The following is a 21,678-nucleotide window of genomic DNA, read 5'->3' as shown; positions in this document are numbered from 1 at the left end:
ATACCTCAAAACATTTTTCTTACTCCAGAAAAAGGCCAATACCGACATACCATAGCCCCTATCTTGATACCTGCTCAGTCAATTTACATACCACACCAATCCTCTAATTTGTTAGACACAAAGTAGTTGAGCTTCTCATCAATTGATTTCTTTATGCTGGGGTTAATTCTATGTTTTCCATGGACCACTTCCAGAATTCTCACATTGGACTTTCATTCACAGAATCTACTTGAATTTCTTGAATAGTATTGCTTTCTCTATTCCTTTCTTCGATATCAAGAAAAGGTTCGTGGCTGCAACAACAACAGCATTTTGATATTAGAATAAAACTACAAACTGTTGCAAAGAGAGCCAAACATTGCATGGTGACCTGTCCTCCTTCATGAAAGAAATGTATCAAGTCTATCAACATTTGATTGTAATAAAATGGTGAATTTATCACTGAAATAGTTTCATTGGTTAAAGTTTTGACTTCCACAATTTCATATTGCGCTGGTGTAAATGCACCTAATATTACTTGAGAAATCAATAAAATGGTCACCAAATATGCACCAATTTTTGAAAACATATAAAAAGGCACAAATACACTGAAAATGATACTCTTTACCCATTCGGACCATGTTTTCTTCACAGCATATGATTTTCTGGAATAGATCAGATTCAAAATAGTTGCAATCAAGATTTTGACACATGTAGCAACATATGATATCGTTCTCATTTTATTAGCGAATAACCCGAGAGTAACAGCCAAGGGTAATAACCACGAAAAGTTTATAACGAACATGCAAATCTTCAAACCAATTTTTTTTATTTCGATAAGGGTTGTCAGCTTCCATGCACCAGTGAGCAGTGATGAGATAACCGTGAAAACTTGAAGATAAGTGCAAACCTTGATCACCGAACAAAATTGCAAATTGGAGTGATAGTTGTGGTAGCGCCTCAAATGCATCAAACATCGTTAAGACATTTCCAATTCTTTCTCTTTTTCTTTCGTCAGTTTTAGCTATTTTTCTATTCTTTTTGTATATATTCTCAATCAACCAGATAGGAACTACGAAGTGCGTCTGGAGGAATAAACAGCTGACAAAAATAATCTTGTCAACCGTAGTAAGCTCGCTTTTCCGTCGAAGATAACATATGATGTATAAAGCTCCACACGCCGTCGGTACCAAAGTGAATAGGAACGTAAATGCCGCATATACGTTGTGTCCTGTTTTAGCGTAGGCAATTCCAAGTAAAAAATCCGTCCAAAAATCTACCAGTGATAGTAGACAAGCGAGTAATTTGAATAATATCTTTATGGCTTGTTTTAAAACGCTACAACTATGTGTTTTCCCGTCATAGATTTTGTTTTGGACGGTAAGATTTTCCATATTTCTTAGTGTGCGACCGGAATCTCCATAAGAGAATCAAAGTATTTTTCAAAATTCACGTAGTTATAATTTCGCAAGCAAATAGGTAAGATATTTAATCTGCAAACAAATTCCATTTATCACAATTGATTATAACCATGCAACCATTAAGAGTTTTCAAACATTGATTTGTATTACAGAACTTTTTAAACCCCTTAAGAAACTGCCTGTAGGGTTTATATAAAGCTCAGTGCTTTTCATTCTAATTAGCTGATTTTGCACCCCCAACTACTTAAAATACTGAGATTGGCTGTCGAAAGGAAAGATGGTCGATATTCGTTTTAAACTAGCGGTCACAGAAGTTGTCAGAGACGACTTTCACTATTTTATTAGCTTCTTTAAAGACAACACTTTCTTAAGATATATTCGAATTGAAATCGACCTTTACCTACGATGCAAAGCTATATTATCAGCTTTGATTGAAATAATAGATCATATTTAGGACCTTCAAATCCGTTGGTAAAGTATTATTTAAATTCCTTCTGTTAATTATCTTTTATTGTAGAATTTACATATTATGACTGACAAAATGTGTTTTGAGAATCTTTTCTCTGCGTAAAGGTAGGGTAGGAGCACCCTTTAAAACAAAAGATTTTATTAAGGAAGCATAAACAAAAGATGCGTGCATTGAATAAAATGTTTTGCGATTTCAAACACGGATGACTTGGAGAATAACGAATCTTTAAAAAGGGCTAGATTAGAATTTCTGTCCTTTCCCAGCCAAGAAAAAGTGAAGCCATTTATTTCCCATCCAGAATGCGCCTAATCCGGTAGGGACCGCGAAAGACGGGGGTAAAATGGTTGGAATCGACCAAAATGTTGTTTTTAGGTTTTAGACCACCTATAACCATGGGATAAGTTTTAGAAGCATTCTTATCATTAAATAAATGTCCTGTAAAGGTTTGGTGGCCATTACTTTATTTTTTATGAAAATATGAGCAATTTTGTAAAATTTTGAATGGCAGACGACCTACCAACAGAAAATTGGATTTAGACAGGTGAGCGCGTCCTCAAACCCCCATGATGTTATACATTTTTGGAACTGGAAGAGATCAGCGCTGTTTGTTTTTTTTGTCTCATTGACCCAATCAAATCCTACAAAAAATTATTCAGTTTTTTCTGGGAAAAAGCCACTTTTGAGGGCTTTAGCTGTCCTCCCCGGCATTAAGACAAAGATAATATGAAATTTCAACCTTTTTTACATATTGTTTGTTAATAAAAATTAAGATTTTCAACCGCGCTCTGCTGTCTTTTTTGGCTCAAAGTTTATTGGTATTCGAGAAATTCTACAGAATTGTCGAGCGCGTGTTTGTTTACAATTCGAAAGTTCAAAGTCCACGGAGAGTGACAATCTGCCAGCTCTCCGGCATACAGGATATTTTCGATTCATTCGTACGGCAAACGAGAATTTCGAAAAAAAAAATTGATAAAAAATTAAAACTTTGTCTTGAGAACCTTCGTGCCAAGTTTCAATGTTATAGCATTAATAGAAGTAAAGTTATTGCAAAAAATGTATTTTTCGACATAACCCCCGGATTTTCACTTTTAAACCTATTTAACCATGATTTTTTCAAAAATCCTCGAAAATCGTTCCAAAAAAAAGGTCATTTTCAGGAGATAGAAAATTTCATATCTCGAGAACGGCTTGGCCGATTTTGATGAATGAACCCTCATTTTTTTTCTTTTTTGATGCTCTTTCCAATGAGCATGGTTTCAATGCGCTAAAAACAATTTGAAAAAATCATTGCGGTCCCTAAATCCGGCGTTTGTGTAAAAACCACGTGCGGACGTTCTGAGACCACTTATTTCCCATCCAGGAATCTCGAGTCTAGTCCTTTGGGCTTTGAAGTCAATGGTTGTTGATGTGTAAGACCATAGATGTAATAGAAATTAGATAAACTATTAACTTTTATTCGTTCTATTGTAACGAATCGTCATAGAATTATTATCAGATAGAATGAATTCATGCTTTTATCCTCAAAATGAAGCGTGTCTGTAAGGGGTCCCTTAGTTGCATTGGGAATTCAATTGCACGTGTGCAATGATAATGTCATTTCTTTGTTCTTATCGTATTTTAATTGCATATTTTCTCATGCTTGATTGGATTCTTTTGAATTCTCAAAAAATTATGCACATAATTTGAATATATTTTCAACTGGAAATTTCGGGTACTTCGGTCCCCTCAATGCAAATAAGAATCGAATCGATAAGAATTACATATTTGAAATCAGCTCATTTTATAGATTCACCAGTGTTGAAAACTATTTGAAAAAGCACTTCTAAGAAAAGAAATTGGGGTGTCAAGTTTTCACCTAAATTAGTTATTCTTTCCGTATAGACTAAAATTGTTTTTTTTTAATTTTAATTTTTTAGTTAAAATCGATGGAATCACTAAATTTCAGCTCCTAAAATTTCAGATTCTAAGCTAAAATAGATTTGTAAATATCAATCGTTTTCCAAAACTAAAAATTTCGTAACTGAGAACAAATACCGTGCAAACATACCCTTATAAAGAGATTTCTATCCACGCATCAGATTTTGAGAAACTGTTTTTACGACCAATAATCACTTTTAACAAAGGGAATCTGAATAGATGATGAAGTAGCCAAAGTGAGATATTATTCTATCTGATAACAGTTCACTGTTATCGTTGTCATGTATTTTCGAAAATTATAAAAAACTTCCAGTGAATTCAGCTTGTCTTGCTGACAATGATTCGATAATAAAGAAAGCCGATTTGAAAAGAATTTCAATGCAACTTTAAAGACAAAGAAAAATTTAACAGTCCATCTAATTTCTATTATGTTCATGGTAAGACGAATGTAGCTATTGAGTAAAACCCCCATAACACCATTGCCATAAATATATTTACGGATTTCGAGTGATGTATGGATATCAATATCAACCAATCACAGGCTTCTTTGGAAATACCAATAAAAATTCAACCGATTAGAAGCCTTAAGCAAAATCGATTAACATGTTATAATAGAGCCTACAAAGAACTGTAATAAACCAGTTTTTTCATCAATCACAAACCTCTTTGTTTCACTTTGATGGGTTTAATCAAGGAAACCTACCAGTGTAAACGCGCCCAATTATACTAAAGTTACTGGCTAGGTTGACTATAAAACGCAATTCTATTTACCAAATAAAGATGAAAATAATATAATATAATGATTTCAAACTCGTGTATTTCAATTCTAAAAAATTGACTGAGAAAGTTCGCCACTATCCAGCACCACCAGTGACTTAATTATCGACATCAGAATATGCATCGGCGACCATCAGCTTAAAATCTTCGTATTTTTTGCTGGCATAAACGCCATATTTCATATAACACCCATTGCGATCATTCCGGCCAAGAAGACCTTTCCATCTTTTGACCTTTTCATGATTTTTAAAAATGGTAACTGTGCTATTAATACCAAGAGGCTGCCAATCAACAATCAACTTCAAATGGTTCCATCGTTCAATCCAGTCTTCTAAAGGCTCACGATAGATGGTGGTGGCGTACATTTTCTCTTTTTTCGTATCCAAGCATTTCTTCGTAATGTTAACAGGATATTTCGAGAATGGAATACTGCATCGCACAGACTTGACATTGTACCTAAATCGATCAGAATATTCTTAAGTAGTCTTATTTTGAAAAGATCATCTTTATTACTCCCCTTCACCTTAGACTTTTTGATGAACTCACCTGTTCTTACTTTATAGTGACATTGGCTTTTGAAAAGGCAAAAATTTGAAAAATCTTCATTTCTCATGCATATACACCCCTTTCTCACAGACCCGGTAGGACTTTTTCAGCCAGTGGGGATAGAAATAACGGACTGAAACTCGATGGGGTTTGATATTCCCATATTTTCTTATGACTGGAAATTTCAATTCTTTTGTTTTCAAGTCATAAAATTCAGTGGGGATGGAAAAAATAGCATAACAATTTGCAGTGAGGATTGGGGTCCTATTGGGTCTGTGAGAAGGGAGTTTTCATATAAACCATTTCTGAATATTGAAATTTCAAACCAAAAAAAGCCAGCAAATTTTACGAAATAGTGTTTACCTTCGATCATCATATCTAGCCACAATCACCAAATAATTTTGATCAATTTTGACAGCAAGCGGTGGGTAGCCACCCTGGTTAAATTTACCACCAGATTTGGTTACATCATCATATAAGCTTTGATTGCTTTCTGAAATGTTTTACTATTCTTGATTAACGGTAAAGCATCATCCAGCTCATCGACAACTCCTTTAGAATCTTGATAGACTAGACCGTTTGGTCGTCCATGCCATTGAAAAATGACAGATCTAGCTTTAGTAGTCTTCGTATCATTTGGAATTAATACCCATGCACCGTAGTCTGCTTTTGTACCTTGTAATATCAATGTAAAGCTCTGTACAAAATCTATATAAAGTTAACGCTTTTTACAGTAAGAAACGAAGTCACTCTAAGGTGCCTAAACGGCGGTCCCCCTTTTGTTAATTTTTCGATTTTTCAACCCCAAGACCTTATTAGGACTCCCCACCGTTTATTGACTTTTGAAAATATTTTCAGCTGTCAAAAGACAGTCCCTTATTTTGTTCTAATAAGCCTTGTCTATAATACTTTATTTTTGGGGTATCTGGCTGCGTTTAGACCAACTGGCATTTGTAATTTGGCATTTGCTCATGAAGGATTCGATTTTAATAGCTTTTCCATTGTATTTCTGTCATGGCATTTAAGGAATCGTCTTTACTGAAGTCATTACTGAAAAGGTGATTCCCTCAAGTTCAACTTTGACAGATCAAACAATGAAAAGCATGGAATTTCTCAAAAACTGCTGTCATTAAGACTGAGACTTTTTGCCGTAGGGCTAGGCTACGGCAAATCTTGCAAATTTTACAATCTATAGAAAGAACTGAATAAAAAACGTGCAAATACTTTAAAAAATCAAAAATGTCATTTTTCTCTTTGTTTTGGTTCCTTTGTTTGATTTGAAATGCCAGAAAAGGGGATTCATTTGCTCAAAATGGCATTTCAAATGCTAACGAAATGCCAACACGCTGGCATCATGAGGCATTTGACAAACCGAGCAATTGCGCGGAACAATAGAATTCAAAAGAATACTGCAAGCAATTACAAATGCCAGGCTGGTCTAAACGCAGCCTCTATCAGGTTATCAGATGAGATGGAGTTTTTATAAAATACTTTAATAATTTGAAGTAATAAAAATGGCACGTTCTTTAAAAAAAAAAAAAAATTGTTTTATTACTGGTTAACGACCAACTAAATCAAATAAGAGCTCGTAAAAACTCCATCTCCTCCCTTATCTATAGGTACAATTTTCAATCCCCCGGCAGTTAGGTCCCCCTGTTTATCAAAATTTAGAGATCTTTCCAACTGCCCCGTTTTTTACTAGGCAGCTAAGAGTACAAAACCTCGTCACCTTCAATGAGGGTCCGGCAGTTTCTAGGGCATGATATCAGCCTCCATTGCCTAATTTCTTTCTTAACCCTTTAAAATATGTAAGAATTTTTAAAGCAACGTCTTACTTTAGCCGGCTCAAAACTTACTTATTATCATGTCATTTTTCAGTAGTAAACTGTTGAAAATTCCATCGAAAATCACTGATTTTTAAATATATTAAATATTTCAATGAAGTTATAAATATGGAGTAAAACAATGGATAATTTTCGTCTTCGAGTCATACCTAAAATCCTTTAACTTTAGAAATAATGATAAAAAACTAGCGCCGCTTTTAGGTTAAAATTGCATAATCTTGGTCCTTTTTACGTAGGCCCTTTTAACACCAGCCCTTATTTATATTACGCCACGAGCCCAAAACTAACTTATAATCATCAAAATATTCTGACTTTTCAAATAGTAGCTACGGGAGATCCGGAAAACTTCGCGAGATATAAGCCGTCAAAGATTGATCAGGGCCTTTGGGAGCTGAGAAGGTTAAAATTTACCTTTTGACGTAGTATGTACCGCGTTATCACAATAATCAACGATACGTTTGGTGTGTGCTAAGTACGCTAGTTGGTATGAATTGAATTCAGAAATCTTTGGTGAGCTTGCTTTAGTGAAGCAAAAATTCATCTCAGCGCGTCCTTTATCTTGTCCATTTAAAACACTACTCCTTGTGAAAATAAAAGTCTCGTTGGCTTTGATGTAGACATTTTCATCACCACCTTTTTGGACTGGAGTAACTTCACGATTTGGATTTGCATAGAATTTGAAGATACAAGATGAGTCATCTTTGATGATGTCTGTTTGAGGACTGATTTTGCCATCAATAACACCATTGCTATCGATACTACATAATGGATCGATCACAACGTCATAATCCGTTCCCCCAAAGATAGACTGAAAATCAATTGTACCATAGAATATTTGTATAACCAAAATTAAAATACAACCACTTTCTTTAATACACCTTTTCGACCATAGCCGCCAAATTGCCGCGCATTTTTTGTCCACTTTACCCCACTAAAACCGTCCCAGTCCTTTTTTCGCACCTATAGACAATAGAAAAATGTGTCAAAAAAGGATTGGATCGAGTGTAGTGAGATAAAAGTGGCACGCGTCTGACCGCGCGAATACGGTCGAAAAGGTGTATAGGCGTAAACAAGTGCTCAGATTTTTCAAACAAAGTCTCTAACGTTATTGATTAAAGGATAATTAATGGCTGCCAGCGCTTTGCTTTAAAAAAGCTGCGTGAATGCGTGAATGGAAAGCCTTGCGTGAACAAAAACTGCGTGAATACACGGGTTACAAAATTATAACAATGCAGTCAAAACATGTGATTACTCGAAAAAGTTCACGTGATTTTATTCCCATGTTACTTGCTTTACAACTTACAGCTGATAACTTTATTACTGTCAATAAATTCAAACCAATCAGAAAAAAATGTTATGGGTAGCAAGTACATAAAAGTTTCGAGTAAAAGCGTGATTTGTCTTCAGACTTTAATTTTGCAACCTGTGTACTTCAAAAAAAGAAATGTGCAAATGCGTGAATTTAGAAGAAAAAGTTACGTGGTTGCGTGAATTGAAGGTCCCTTGGGACTACCTCATTGATGGAATCTGTGGGATTATTGAAAGTTGTAAAGGTCTAATACACTTTGACCAAAAAGAATATTAAAACTAAAAATAAGTTTCTAATTTGCGTTTTGCTTTTAGTTTGAGAACCTGAGAATCTCCAGTTAAGGTTAAGGATCTCATATGAGAGATAATGATACTTTAGTATATCGCCCAGATGAACTTAATCGTGAAATTAGATTAAACTTAATTCGAAATTTTTCAGAAAAACAAGAAAGACCTACCGGCTTGGTAAGGATGTTTCCATTGATGCTTGGCGCTGCAAAATATAGAATTTATTTATCTTAGAATGAAAGTGTACTTTAGGAAATCTCTGAAATGCTGCAATAACATTTACCTTTCTTTCGGTTCGGCCATGATTGATGAAGCAAGGTAATCAAAAAACTTTAGTTTTCTTCATGATGAAAAAATTATTTTTCAGTTTTGCAAATTGACAATTGTGTGATTTTTACTTCAGGGCCCTTCAGATTTATGAATTGTGTTGAATAATTATGGTTTGACGGAATTGTGGAATCTAGGACCCCTCGACAAGGGTTTGTGCGACATATCAAAATTGAGTCAATGTCTACCAATTTGAGAATATAAACCTAATTTAATGCCTCGTGTGAACAAACCTTTTCGACACCCCCTTCTCACAGACGCACTGGAGCCCCGTCACCCCCTCTGGAAAATTATACTCCAATTTTTGTCCCCACTGAAAATAATTTAATAAACCAAACCTCAATGCAAAGTATATACTATTTTTCCCATCCCCACTGGTTTTCTTGACTTAAAAACAAAAGAATTGGAATCCCTATCGAGTTTCAGTCCGTTATCTTTATCTCCACTGGTTTAAAAAATCTTACCGGGTCTGTGAGAAAGGGTGCTATTCGACTTTCTCTAGAACGAGAACGTAAAAATTAATCTTTAGAGCAACAAAACCTAGGATTCTACAAGAACGAACCTTACCAAAGAGCAGGAAAAGCTCCAGCGAAAGATATATAACGATCCCTTCTTTAAACGTCTTCATCTTTACATCGAACACTATTCAATCTTAATTAAAAGATAGTTTTTCAAAGCATTTCACAATATCAATTCTGCCTTATTTGTCAAATATGTCATTTTTAAACATTAAATATTAGATAGAAAGGATAAATGTTTAATGTTGAATTAGGTAATTTTGAAAATTATGTGAAACATGCAATGTTGAATATGTGCAACATACAATGTTGAATATGTGCAACATGCAATGTTGAAAAAGAAAAATTTTTTGATCACGCCAGCCCTTCATTTTCACGCCATCAAGCCATATTTTTTAAATTTCACGCCATTGCACCACGATAAACCCTTCATCACGCCATGACGCCCACCGATGGGGGCCTCGTTTACGGGGACCGGTGTACTATCTACATTTGTTTTAGATATAAAAAATAGCACCCTAAAACAAAAGTCTCAGAGTCTTCTTTAAGATAGATAGAACAAGAAATAAAAAAAGCAATGAATCCGACGATGTATTAGCCTTTAGCCATTCCAATTTTATTCCAATTTAATGAAATTCAAAGACCTCTCATATTAAACTTAAAACTGATTAAGTTTTTAAAACTCAAAAGCACAAAGACGGGGGTAGTTCTCGGACGGGAATTTTATACACGTTGCGTATCCATAGGGGATATCAAAACATATCAGAGGATGCGTGTAGCCTAGTTTGTATTGATGAAAACGGTTGATCCTTACGGAGTGTTCCCCACTTCGTGGAAAACATATCTTCTATAGTCAGTATCCAACTTCGGCCGGCTTTTAGGCTTTTCAAACAGCAAAATTAAGAAGTGTTTTACCGATTTTATGTGCTGTTTCTACCAAAACGGATATTTCTCAAGGAAGGACGGAAGATGCAAAGGAAAGGCTTAACCATTTCGCTAATCATCTTGACGTTTTCTTCTATTTGATTTTTAAACCTCTCTTACCAATGAAAGTTTTATTACGACTGCCGATAAGACGATTACGAAAGCTTCTACATCCATTGTTTTAGTTATAATTGTATGCAATTATCATAAACACATCAAATGTGTAAATAATTAAATATCATATATTGATGTTAAATAGATAAACTTAATTCTTGAAGATCTGATGAATTTCTGAGTTTCGTTTCCTTAATTTATGATTTTTAGAAAGAAAGAACGCTTTATTAAGCATTTTTACATACCCATGCGATCAGGGAAATGTTCATAACAGGGAAATATAAAAAATCAATACTAAAATAGCTGTTTATCCTGAGGCATACTCAAATTGGAATAATTTATTCTAGGAAATCTAATTTCATTATCAGTTCTGTTTTAGATAGTTTCATCTCTGTCTGATTGCAGGCTCGGCAGAACAACCGTTAAAATGGGGAGGCTGAAGGATCAAAATGAGATGAAATTCGATAGGAATTCGAGAAAAAAAATCTCATTATTTGCTCGAAAGTGGGGAGGCTGAAGTCCCAAGTCTCCCCTGCTTCCGCCAGACCTGAACTGGAAAAGCACCAGGGGGTCTGCTGTATTAATGATTTGAGCTGTTATTGATAAAAAAGAGTCTACTAAATGACGTGCCCATGTGCCTTCATTTTTTTGACGTGCTTTCGTGCCCGCATGATGATGAGGAATTGAATTGGTCTGTACGGATTGAAAGATGAATTAACTCTTCGTAACAATAGTAAGGGACTATTTACTATTAGAAAGAGGATACGATTACGATCAAAACATCTCAGAAATCAGTATTATAAATCAGAAGCTGAAAAGATCAATCAATTTGCCATCAATAGAGAACTCGACAAACTCTTTTCGAGGGCTAAAAACCAAGAGACAACCCTTAGAAGCACAACTGCAAAATGCCCCCCAGAAAACTTCTAAAACACTTCCAAAAACATTTCAATCCTAGCCGTGATAATCTCATAATCCCTGAAGAACTCTCGACTAACGTGCCAGATTTTATAAATGAGCTTCGTAACATTTCCACCAACATCCCTATAGACACTGACACTCCGTCCATCGAGGAAATTCAAAAGCACCTTCTTCAACTAAAACCAGACAAGGTTAGCAATGACATTGACCCTGAAATCCTTAAAAAATGCGAGCACCCGATTATGCTCCTAGTATCCATAAATTGGTAGAAAATCTTAGGTCTAATCTGGATCTACCAAGCGCCTGGGGAAATTCGAGATTGAAAACGCTTTGGAAAGGGAAAGGTTCCAAATCCGACCCAACCAAATATCGGGGAATCAGCATTGGCTCGACTGTATGTAAATTGATGATAAATATCATACTGGATCGAATCAGACCGTGGTATGAGGCACAAATCACAGATGAACAAAACGGATTTAGAAAAAACAGATGTACAACAGACGGAATTTTCACTATCAAAAGAACACAACAAATATCCAATCGAATAGCGCAACCACTCTACTTACTGTTTGTTGATTTAACGGCTGCATTTGACCATATACCCAGAGACTGGCTATTTCAATCAATCAAAATTCGCTTTCCTGATAATGCTGACCTAAAACTATTCGATATCTTAGAGAAGTTATACAGTAAAACATTCTTGACCTTCCATGAAGCGAACACTTCATTCCATGTATCATCAGGTGTTCGTCAAGGAGGACCTGAGAGTCCTCTGTTGTTCAACCTCTACATTGACTACGTCATGCGAGTTTTTATTAAAAAATGTAACTTTACTGACGAGGTTAGTTTCTTTAAACATAAGTATCGAATCAATCCAAGATCGATCTCTAGAGCAGAACGACTTCGAATGCGAAATGAGAGCGAGAAGCTATCAGGTGAATCATCACTCCCATGGTGTGGGTACCCAGACGACCTGATACTTTTCTTGACTAATCTTTCATCTCTACAATCAGCGTCAACACTGCTAGACAATATAATCGTTAAATTTGGTCTTCGAATGAACGAAACCAAAACCGAGACGATGATTCTCAATCACTGCTACCTCGAGACAAACTATCCTGATAGCATCATTGATATTCGCGTATTTCCCGTTGAAAAATTCAGGCCAGTTCAAATATCTTGGTTCGCCCATCTCTCCAAATACGCCTAATACCGGAGACATTGAAATCAACTATCACATTCAGATGGCACTTGGAAAATTCGCAAGTATGACAAACCTCCATCAGAATCATGGAATTCATCCATCTACAAGAGTTAAATTTTTTAACTCCTTTGTTAGAAGTAGACTAACGTACTCTTGTCAAAATTGGAATCTGACCGCAGCGCAATTTGATAAGCTTGATTCAACGTACAGAAGTCTACTTCGCAAAATGCTCACGCTCGTGCTCACGTGCTTGCGTGCTTACGTGTCTACGTGCCCTCCAAAATCGCCCATATTGCTCGTAGGAACGTTGGACACATAAGGCACGCGAGCACGAAGGCACATCAGACACGTAGGGCACGAAAGCACGTCAAAAAATGAGGGCACGACGGCACGTAGGGCACGTCATTTACCAGACTCGTAAGGTGCCCTGGAAGACTGGAAATCGGAGGATCTTCTACAATCAAAAAAAATTACCCCAGCTAGTACATAAGGAGCAGATATTTGAATTTTTTTGTCAGTGTTTCTGATATGATTTAGCCCAGAATCGATGGCAGTATAAAGTCTGAAAAAATCATAGGGCATATGGGGCTGCACATAGGCAAGATTGGTGATGGGCATGTGTGAGCATTTACACAACTGACCATTTTTTGTATGTGTTTGTAGAAAGAAATGACAACACTAATACAAAATGTAATGTGCTTAATTGTATAGGGGGTGGAATAAGCATAGTGGGATTGGTACTCTGGGAAAAATTCCATAAAATGAGGGGCCAATGTTATATGATTTTGGGTGATTTTCCCAAAAAACCCTAGGGAAATGAAGATTTTGGCACTTTTTTAGGAAAATTTCATAAAAGGGGGAGATGTAATCATAAAATGCTATTGGGGTGATTTTTTTCCGAAAAATTAAAAAGTGACGCCCCCTACAATATTAAGCACAAAAGAGTAGTGGGGATGAAATTTTAAGGTATTTTTCTCATCATTGGATATTTTTTTGCATATAACAACATTGAGTCAATCTTTTGCCATAGAACATCTCTTATCTTAGAAAAAGCTAAGCTGTTTATGGGAAGTTATACCTTACTTGCAAAGTCGAGATTAAACTTAAATAAAGACTATTAAATCTAAAAAGACGGAATTTCCTTAATTACCGCAACAAGGGACGTGTTTGACAAGGGAATGTAAAATATGATGTGATTTGCAATACAGTAAAGCCTCTAATTAACGGACACTCTAAAAGGCGGACACCTCTGATTAGCGGACAATTTAATTTTCCCCGGCCGTTCCCTAGTCAAATCCTCATAAAAAAGTTTCTAAAAGGTGGACACTCAATTAGCGGACCCTCTGATTAGCGGACAAATTTTTTCGCACGAAATGGCCAAAACCCCTATTTTAGCTCTCCAATTAGCGGACATTGAATATCAAACGGGTCACAGACGTCCAAAATCGAAAAAAAATTTTAGATATTTTTATTTCAAGCACTTATTAGTCTTATTATTCAAATTTCCAGTTTTCCCTTGACCCATTCAACGAATTGTATTTTCAATTTTGGTGTTATATTTCTAGATTTCCTTTTATTTGTTAAAAACTTATTTGTTGCGTTTTAATAACCTTTTTCTTGTTCTTCTATGGCCTAGTGTCTGCAGATAAGTACTTTAGACCCCAACTTTGTATTTTCGACACCCTGGGATGGCCTAATTTCAAAATTGGAGCTCCGAGATCAAAAGTTTCTAATAGGCGGACACTTCTAATTAGCGGACACTAACCCCTTTCCCCGATGGTGTCCGCTAGTTAGAGGTTCCACTGTATACAAGTTGCGGCTCAACGGTAGGGTTCTTGTAAATGCGATATCCAGCAGATGTTTCAATAAATAAAATGGCAAGTCGGCAAATCGCAAGTTTTCTCAGAATTTTCAATGATGTATATGCTTTTAAGTTTCGTTTCCTAGATTCATGAATTTTCTTTAAAAGATGCTTTTATGAGCTTGAGATTACTCAAAAGATATTTCGAAAGTACTTGTAAAATCCAGAAAAAATTTTGAGCTTATTTGTTTTATTAATTTGATTTTATGTATTGTTTTAATAGGACCTTAGTTGGTATCGCAGGTATAAAAGGGGCAGTAATTGCAGGTTTCAACTAACTCTCTTTGAAACTTCAAAAACTGCAATACTCTGACGATTAAATCATCGAAACAGACTTTGTCAAATACGGACTGGATTCATTCAATATTGTGAACACGAAGATTGGACAAACCGCAATAATGAAGCTGTTACAAATATTAATACTTGTAAGCGTAGTTAATGCTGATCAATTTTTCAACAACTTTACAATTTGCGGAAAGCCGATCAAGAAACGTACAATGGAAAGTTCTAACTATGTTAGCCCAGGATATTTTCCATGGCAAGCAGCAGTCAAGAAAACCGTTATCAGCAACTTCAATGGCTTACCAGATTGTGGAGCCACTTTGATCAGCAACGAATGGTTAGTTTCAGCTGCTCATTGCAACATTACTGTTGGTGATCATGTTGTCCTTGGTGCAAATTATATTGGCCTAAGTGTTGAAGGTAAAACAGCTGAAATAGCTCCTTTCTTTCATTTTGATTATAAATTTTCGTCTGAAGAGGTTAGATTGTACACAGATATTCTCATTCCTGTATCAGTTGATTATAAGTAAGCGATCCGCTAAAAGACCAATTGAACAGAGAAACACTATTAAGATTCATCATCCGTTATCCTTCTAGAATCAAGACAATACTTTCGGGTCAAATTTGTCAGACCCCATCCAAGTTACAGTAAAGTGACAAATGATTACGATATTGCACTGGTTCAACTGGATAAGCCTGCTACTTACACAGACTATGTCAGGCCTGCTTGCATTATCAACAGTGGAACCAAACTGGCTGCAGCAACCAAATCTGAAGTTTCTGGTTGGGGTTTATTGAAATGCGGTGGACCAGAAAACCTTCAAAAAGGCGAGGTAAAATAAATGTTTTGATTCTTTCTTTAAAACTTTTCGTGAAAGTGGCTCTTGAAACGTCAAAAGTAACACATTTAGAGTGTATTTTACGTTGAAAATCCAATTGCAAAAATTTCGCGTGGATTTAATTTTGCGTGTCTGCGATCTCGCGCAATTTTGCGAGTTCTATTTATGCAAAAATTATAAAAATTTGCGAAAATTAATCCGATTAAAATAAGTGTCGAAAATATCATAGAAATATTTTTTAAATTTTCTCTAGTTTTAATTTCTTTCGATCTCAATTTGTTTTATTGATTATTGTATTGGTATATATATTTGGGAATAACCGGGTAACCTTTTTAATGTGTTTGTATAAGACAAAAAGAAAATAAAGAATCTTTCCATGTAACGGATTCATTGTGAGACCAAAGCAATTTTCTTCTGTTACAGATCAGTATTAGTTCAAACGATGTATGCAATCAAATTTACGGTAATAAAGAAGTTACACCAAGAATGTTATGTGCAAAACATCCTGCAGGTGGTAGAGAAGGTTGTCTGGTAAGTGAAAGCCAGCGGAAATGATATAAGAATCACTCATAATTGATTTTTAAATAAATAGGGGATAAGTGCTAGACCATGCTGGCCATTGCCTGTCTTGTCAAAAGAAGCTAAATTCTTTTCATTGATTTTGTTTGAGTGATAATTAATTGTGTCCAAAACGTCCCTTGTTAAGGAATATATTGCCTATAACTAGTGGAAAATACTCTCGGGTACCTAATAGCCATACCCCCGGTGATAATTTTTCCACCCAGGACATTCTTAATCCGACCCCCCCCCCCGCTTATTAATTTTTGGGAAAAGGTCTTTGAAAGTTCTCTCTTTTGTCCTAATTATGTTGTATTTCAACCCCTCAGGCATTTTAAGGCTTTAAACAGTCAAAAGTTATTTAAAAAATAGTTTGCTGACGTCAGCATTTTTACATGTTTTGCATTATTTATCCATATATCTTTATTTAGGCAAACAAAACAATTATCGAACAGCACTTATATTCTACACCCTAATACGCTTCCAAAAAGGTATGAATGAACACCTCTTGGCGAGTGCTATTGGTGTTTAAAAATTACGGAAAATTTGGACCTTAAAATGCCTGAGCCAGGACATTTTCATTCCACCCACCCCTGCTATTAAGTTTTTATTTTTTCCACCCCTCCCCGTTTTACCACGCCCCCCGATCATTAGGCACCCGGAGTAGGTATAACGTTTACTTTTACGTTCACATTAAAGGGAGATGGTGGAGGTCCTCTTGTGGTAGATGTGAAACAAAACCAACAATTTTATTTGGCTGGAGTTGTAAGTTGGGGCACAAAATGCAGACATGGTTTTCCTGAGGTGTTTGCTAATGTTTCAACATTACGCGAATGGCTTCAAGAAGAATTGAAATCGAAAAAAGGTTACTTTTTATCAGGAATATTTCGAAAAAGTTCTAAAGATAAAATATGAGGATATCACACCCAGCGGGAATTGAAGGCAATAGAAATTTTGGGAAACCAATGACAATCACACACATTCATACGAATGGATTGGGGTCCCAAAAATGTGTTTTAGATGGTATGGCTACAAAGGGTTGGGATTTAAACATTAAAAGTCACTAAATAAAATGTAAAGGAAATAAGGTAAAAAAATGTTTAGTTATTTTTCAAAAGTATTTGAAGGCAGCCATCACCCTCAACAATACAACCCATGTCCCGGTGACTTGATCAGAATCATTAGCCGGAAAGCACGACGTTCTAAATAACGGCCTAGAGAACTACAACCCTGTTCACAGCCCTAGTGGACTTTTTCCTCAATGGGATAAAACTTCCTGTTGAAATAAAAAGTCTCTTGTTCCAGGATAAAAAATGGAGTGGGATGGTTTGGAGTACAATTTTAAACATTAATTTCGAATTAGGGATGAAATTAAAGTCAATTTTCCAGTAGGGCTAGGGTCCCGCGGGTCTGTGACACAGGGATGTTTGAATTGAAAGTGAAAAAGAAAATGAAGTGTTTTGTTATTGTATTCTTTTTTTATTTAAATTTGTCAATTTATATTATTGATACAATTTCCTTTCTTTCTCTAATCGCATATGTTTGTCGCATAACCCTTCCAAAAACAAAGAAAACCCCTTTTTTACTCCTATCTTTACGCAACAATACAGCCCTCCGATCTGACTTGAATTCACGTTTGCTAGGCCCATAGATTTAGAACACCATTGCCAAGGGATATTTTTTTGCCAATTCTTTCAAGCGGGAAGGGGATCAAAACTGATCTTTGATAGGAGATTATAAAGGATTAAACCTTTTAAATTTTTTTATTTCAGTGTACCGGCGATTGAAAGTGGTAAAGGTAAAAGTTTAACCTGTTTTTATTTTTAATTTATTTTTTCTCACCTATAAGCGAGATTATACTAGGTATGGCCTAGAAAAAAATTTCTGCATTAGACGTCTACGATTATTAGACACTCTAGTTTTTGACAGACATATCATAATCTAGCACGTCTTATTTCGAACAGTACTGGCTCCAATTCGGACAATTTTGGAGCCACTCTTTAGTCTTTAAGAATTTGATTTTTTCTTAATTTCCGATTTTAAAATCGTGGATGAGGGACGTTTCTGCCGAATAGAGATTATCCAATTAAGCATGTTCGTTTATGGATAAGAAACTTTCGTAACTCGTCGTTGTCAACGCTTTCGAAAAGCTATGAAAAAACCTGTTATCAAATTGTTGTAACCTCTTCTAGCGGTCTTATAAATCAATCTTTTATTTTTTCTCCAGTATCATTATACCGCTACTATAATCCAAAGTTATATGATCATTTCTACACCACAAACTGGATCGAATTAAGATACGGAAACAGTGACTGGAACTATGAAGGTGTCCCATGTAAAATTTTGAAATCACAAAATGATGGAAGTGTGGCGTTATATCGTTACTACCATGCATTAAATTTTAATCATTTCTACACCACAAATATCACTGAAGTTGGAACTGCAATTCCAGGTTAGTTTCAAGTGTCTACATCTAACGTTGAGAAATTTAAAGATCTGACGATAGACAATGTCTGTTGTTGTCATTAAAGCCTCGTGTCAACAAACCTTTTCGACACCCCCTCAATTTTGGTTCAATTTGGTGGAATTAATTTTGGTGAACGATACCCATTTTTGTTCAATATTTTAGCTGAAAAAAGAGGGAAAAAAAGTGTTTTTATGAGAAATAGAGACTGAATTGAAAGAAAATTAAATTTGGCGAGAATTTATTTTGGTGAATGACCTATAAATTTAGATTTCTTTCCGCCAAAATTTCTTCGCTTAAGGTAAGTCTATTCACGATAAGTGCGCACTCTTTTTTCATTTACTATAACTTTTGAAGGAATTCTTCAATCTTTATAAATTTGGTATCATCGGAAAGATATTAGTGATTGGAACAATTTGAAATAAAAAAATATTTAAAAAAATTCTAAAAATGAAGAAGAAAGAAATGAAGATCTTGTAGATAAATGCTATAACTTTCATTTTCACTGGAGAGATTTTTTTTATCTTAGAAGCTCATCACTGTGAAAAAATTTCATTAAAATATTTATTCAATATAAAGTTATGATATAAAGTTGATAAGTGATTGACCCCAAAAAGCAGCAAAAAACAGCAGAAAACAGCGTTTTTAGACGTCAATCAGCTTAAAACTTTGTTTGAGATCTTTTGACAGAATAATTATTTTTGAAATATTTTTTCACAGTGATAACGTTCGATGATCAAAGATTTACTTCAGTGAAAATGATAGCTATAGCACTTTTCTACTAGATCTTCATTTTTTTCGCTCTTTTTCATTTTCATTTTTAGAATTTTTTTAAATATTTTTTTATTTCAAATTGTTCCACTCATTAATATCTTTCCGATGATACCAAATTTATAAAGATTGAAGAATTCGTTCAAAAGTTATAGGTAAAAGAAAAAAGAGTGCACACTTATCGTGAATAGACTTTAGAAGTTTGTCATAGGCCACTTGAGAGTTTAAAGTGGAATTTTGTTGGAATTACGGAAGAAAAAATAGCTTTTGAGTCCAAATATAGAAGAGATTTTGGTTTGAGTCACTGGTTTTATTTCGAAGAAAGTCCAGATTTGGGTAATCATGTTCATTCTCCCTTTATATATGATATATGAATAAAACTAAATATTCTATTTCAGGAACGGTTGGGAATCACGGCTTTGTAAGCCAGGGAATTACTGGCTATTGTTATCCTGTGCAGAAAACCGGAACAATACCGTTATACCATTACTACCATAAACTAGTTAAGGATAGTTTCTACACAACTAGTGCAAACGAAATTGGTAGCACTGAATCTGGTCAAATTAAGAAAGGTTATACATATATCGGAACCACATGTTACGTATTTCCAAACGAGCTTGAAACATAAAATTAAAGAGTGTCGTGTTTCAATAAAATTCTGAACCCACTACCAAATTAACTCTTGGATTCGTGCAGACACCCGAGGTTATATAATCTCAGGAAGCCATTTATCCCCTTCTCCATTTCCCCTTTTGTTTGACCCCTTCAACTACTTTTAAACCCCCTTTTTATTAATTACCTTCCTGTTAAGTCTTCTTTATGTTTTATTTTACGACTTTGTTATTTTGATATGCTAAGGCTAACGCCATTAACCCCAACCCATCATGTAATCAGGCAATTAATATTTATTTTAGAAGTAGCGACCTTTATATATAGAGGTCAAATTTTCTTTACTTTGTAAGTAGACAAGTGAAGTTATTTCAACCTTTTCATCGATTTATTTTCACAATGTAAGTGTAACATTTCTTTTTGTATCTTTAGGAGCTGGTTATGTTAAAAATTATTTTTGTAGGGAACTAACTTTGTCTCAAAGTTCATTCTACACTCGTCTCCCTTTTGCTTTAATATGTACTCTATCTGATCATGAAATTTAGTAAGTTCAGATGGAGGGCTCAGAAATCCCATTACATCACCCATCGAACCAAGTTTTGTTTTAAATATAAATCCTCTGTGTTAGACTGTTTCGACACTATCAACGTTTTCCTTCTTTGAGTTTGAACTTCTTAAAAGCTGAATCAATGTTTTCAAATCATTTGTCCAATTTATCCAAAACCCCCTTTCAGATTTTCTCTGTTTTGATGAAAATTAGATTTTGTAAAGGTAAGACTGGTAGGGGCCTCGACAAGAGTCATGATACCTAAGAATAAGAAAATCTGATGGATTTCTTCAAAACTTATCAAAACAGGACTTTAGTCCACGTCAAAAATCTTTTTCCACTAGCCACTATAAAATCGCTACCAAATTTAAGTTATTCAATAAATTTCCCAAGTTCAGGCTATTTCAAGCTTCAAAACAGGTTTTATACTTATCTAACAAGGATTTTTACTCTAAAATCAGACAAAAAATTTAACGCAAGAAGATAGATAGTCCAAATATTTTATTGAATTTTATTGCATTTTGAGACGGAAAATATACTCTTAATAATGACATAATGACGTTTACTACGGTGGTGGTCAAGTTTTACTACAAGGATAGTAAAATGCCTCTTCCAAGAGTCTGGGTGGTGGTATGTAAAAATCCTTTTACTACTCATATATGTCTGAGATTTTACTAACGACCCCCCCCCCTGATGAAATACCTATTTCAAGCGATATTTCATTGTGCTTTTTGTAGTTCTATTTTATGACCGTTCAATAATTATGCTATATAAATTTTGTAATATTTTGACCCTCTGTACTCTGTAGTGAAGTGAAGGGTTATAATCTCCAGAGAGAGACAGAGACTTTGTTTAATTTAAGTTTCTTTAAAATATATCTTGAATATAATGTGTTTCTTTCATTGGTCTAACTTGTATAATTCAATGACATCCAGGGGGGACTTACGGCAAAATGGGTGCCGGGTACCATTAGGGTCCCTTTTTCACACCCTCGAAAATCACTCAAAGGACTGATTTTGATATATCAAAATCATGATAACGTTTATCTGTAGATTACACCATCGTTGTAAACTGTTGAGTTAGCTTTGTCAGAAATGGTTTATCAAAAATGAATGCAGATAAGCTTTTTAAGTCAAACTTATCAAAGAATCATAGCGAATAAGAATAGGGAAGAAAATTCGGATAGAGTT

The 21,678-nt window shown here is 35.0% G+C and overlaps 2 protein-coding genes and 1 long non-coding RNA gene across 3 annotated transcripts; 2 read left to right on the top strand and 1 right to left on the bottom strand.

Annotated features, from left to right (window-relative positions):
* Positions 1-4,530: 4,530 nt before the first annotated feature.
* Positions 4,531-9,530, bottom strand: LOC136815376 (uncharacterized). Its single transcript, XM_067071815.1, has 5 exons — positions 9,444-9,530; positions 8,720-8,754; positions 7,365-7,761; positions 5,473-5,784; positions 4,531-5,019 (listed from the first exon to the last, which is right to left on the bottom strand). The coding sequence occupies exons 1-4, from the start codon at positions 9,502-9,504 to the stop codon at positions 5,573-5,575; spliced, it is 705 nt and encodes a 234-aa protein (XP_066927916.1). The 5' UTR covers positions 9,505-9,530; the 3' UTR covers positions 4,531-5,019; positions 5,473-5,572.
* A 5,164-nt stretch (positions 9,531-14,694) lies between these two features.
* LOC136815458 (chymotrypsinogen B-like) lies at positions 14,695-17,037 on the top strand. Its single transcript, XM_067071911.1, has 4 exons — positions 14,695-15,120; positions 15,298-15,533; positions 15,963-16,070; positions 16,797-17,037. The coding sequence occupies exons 1-4, from the start codon at positions 14,817-14,819 to the stop codon at positions 17,010-17,012; spliced, it is 864 nt and encodes a 287-aa protein (XP_066928012.1). The 5' UTR covers positions 14,695-14,816; the 3' UTR covers positions 17,013-17,037.
* Positions 17,038-17,843: 806 nt separating this feature from the next.
* On the top strand, positions 17,844-20,408 carry LOC136815457 (uncharacterized). The gene is made up of 3 exons (XR_010847717.1): positions 17,844-17,895; positions 18,325-18,549; positions 19,731-20,408. It is a non-coding gene; the product is annotated as an uncharacterized lncRNA (long non-coding RNA).
* Positions 20,409-21,678: the final 1,270 nt, after the last annotated feature.

This window comes from Clytia hemisphaerica, unplaced genomic scaffold (assembly GCF_902728285.1).
Source record: "Clytia hemisphaerica strain Z4C2 unplaced genomic scaffold, Clytia hemisphaerica genome assembly, whole genome shotgun sequence".
NCBI classification, from domain to species: Eukaryota; Metazoa; Cnidaria; class Hydrozoa; order Leptothecata; family Clytiidae; genus Clytia; species Clytia hemisphaerica.
Note: the sequence above shows the minus strand (reverse complement) of the source record. Positions and strands in the feature narration are given on the sequence as shown.

Coding starts and splice junctions, on each gene's coding strand:
- LOC136815376 (XM_067071815.1), bottom strand. CDS start 9,504: ATGAAGACGTTTAAAGAAGGGATCGTTATATATCTTTCGCTGGAGCTT. Junction 8,755..9,443: donor GGAGCTTTTCCTGCTCTTTG/GTAAGGTTCGTT, acceptor TATATTTTGCAG/CGCCAAGCATCAATGGAAAC. Junction 5,785..7,364: donor GGTACATACTACGTCAAAAG/GTAAATTTTAAC, acceptor TGATATTACAAG/GTACAAAAGCAGACTACGGT.
- LOC136815458 (XM_067071911.1), top strand. CDS start 14,817: ATGAAGCTGTTACAAATATTAATACTTGTAAGCGTAGTTAATGCTGAT. Junction 15,121..15,297: donor TATTGGCCTAAGTGTTGAAG/GTAAAACAGCTG, acceptor TTATCCTTCTAG/AATCAAGACAATACTTTCGG. Junction 15,534..15,962: donor AAAACCTTCAAAAAGGCGAG/GTAAAATAAATG, acceptor CTTCTGTTACAG/ATCAGTATTAGTTCAAACGA.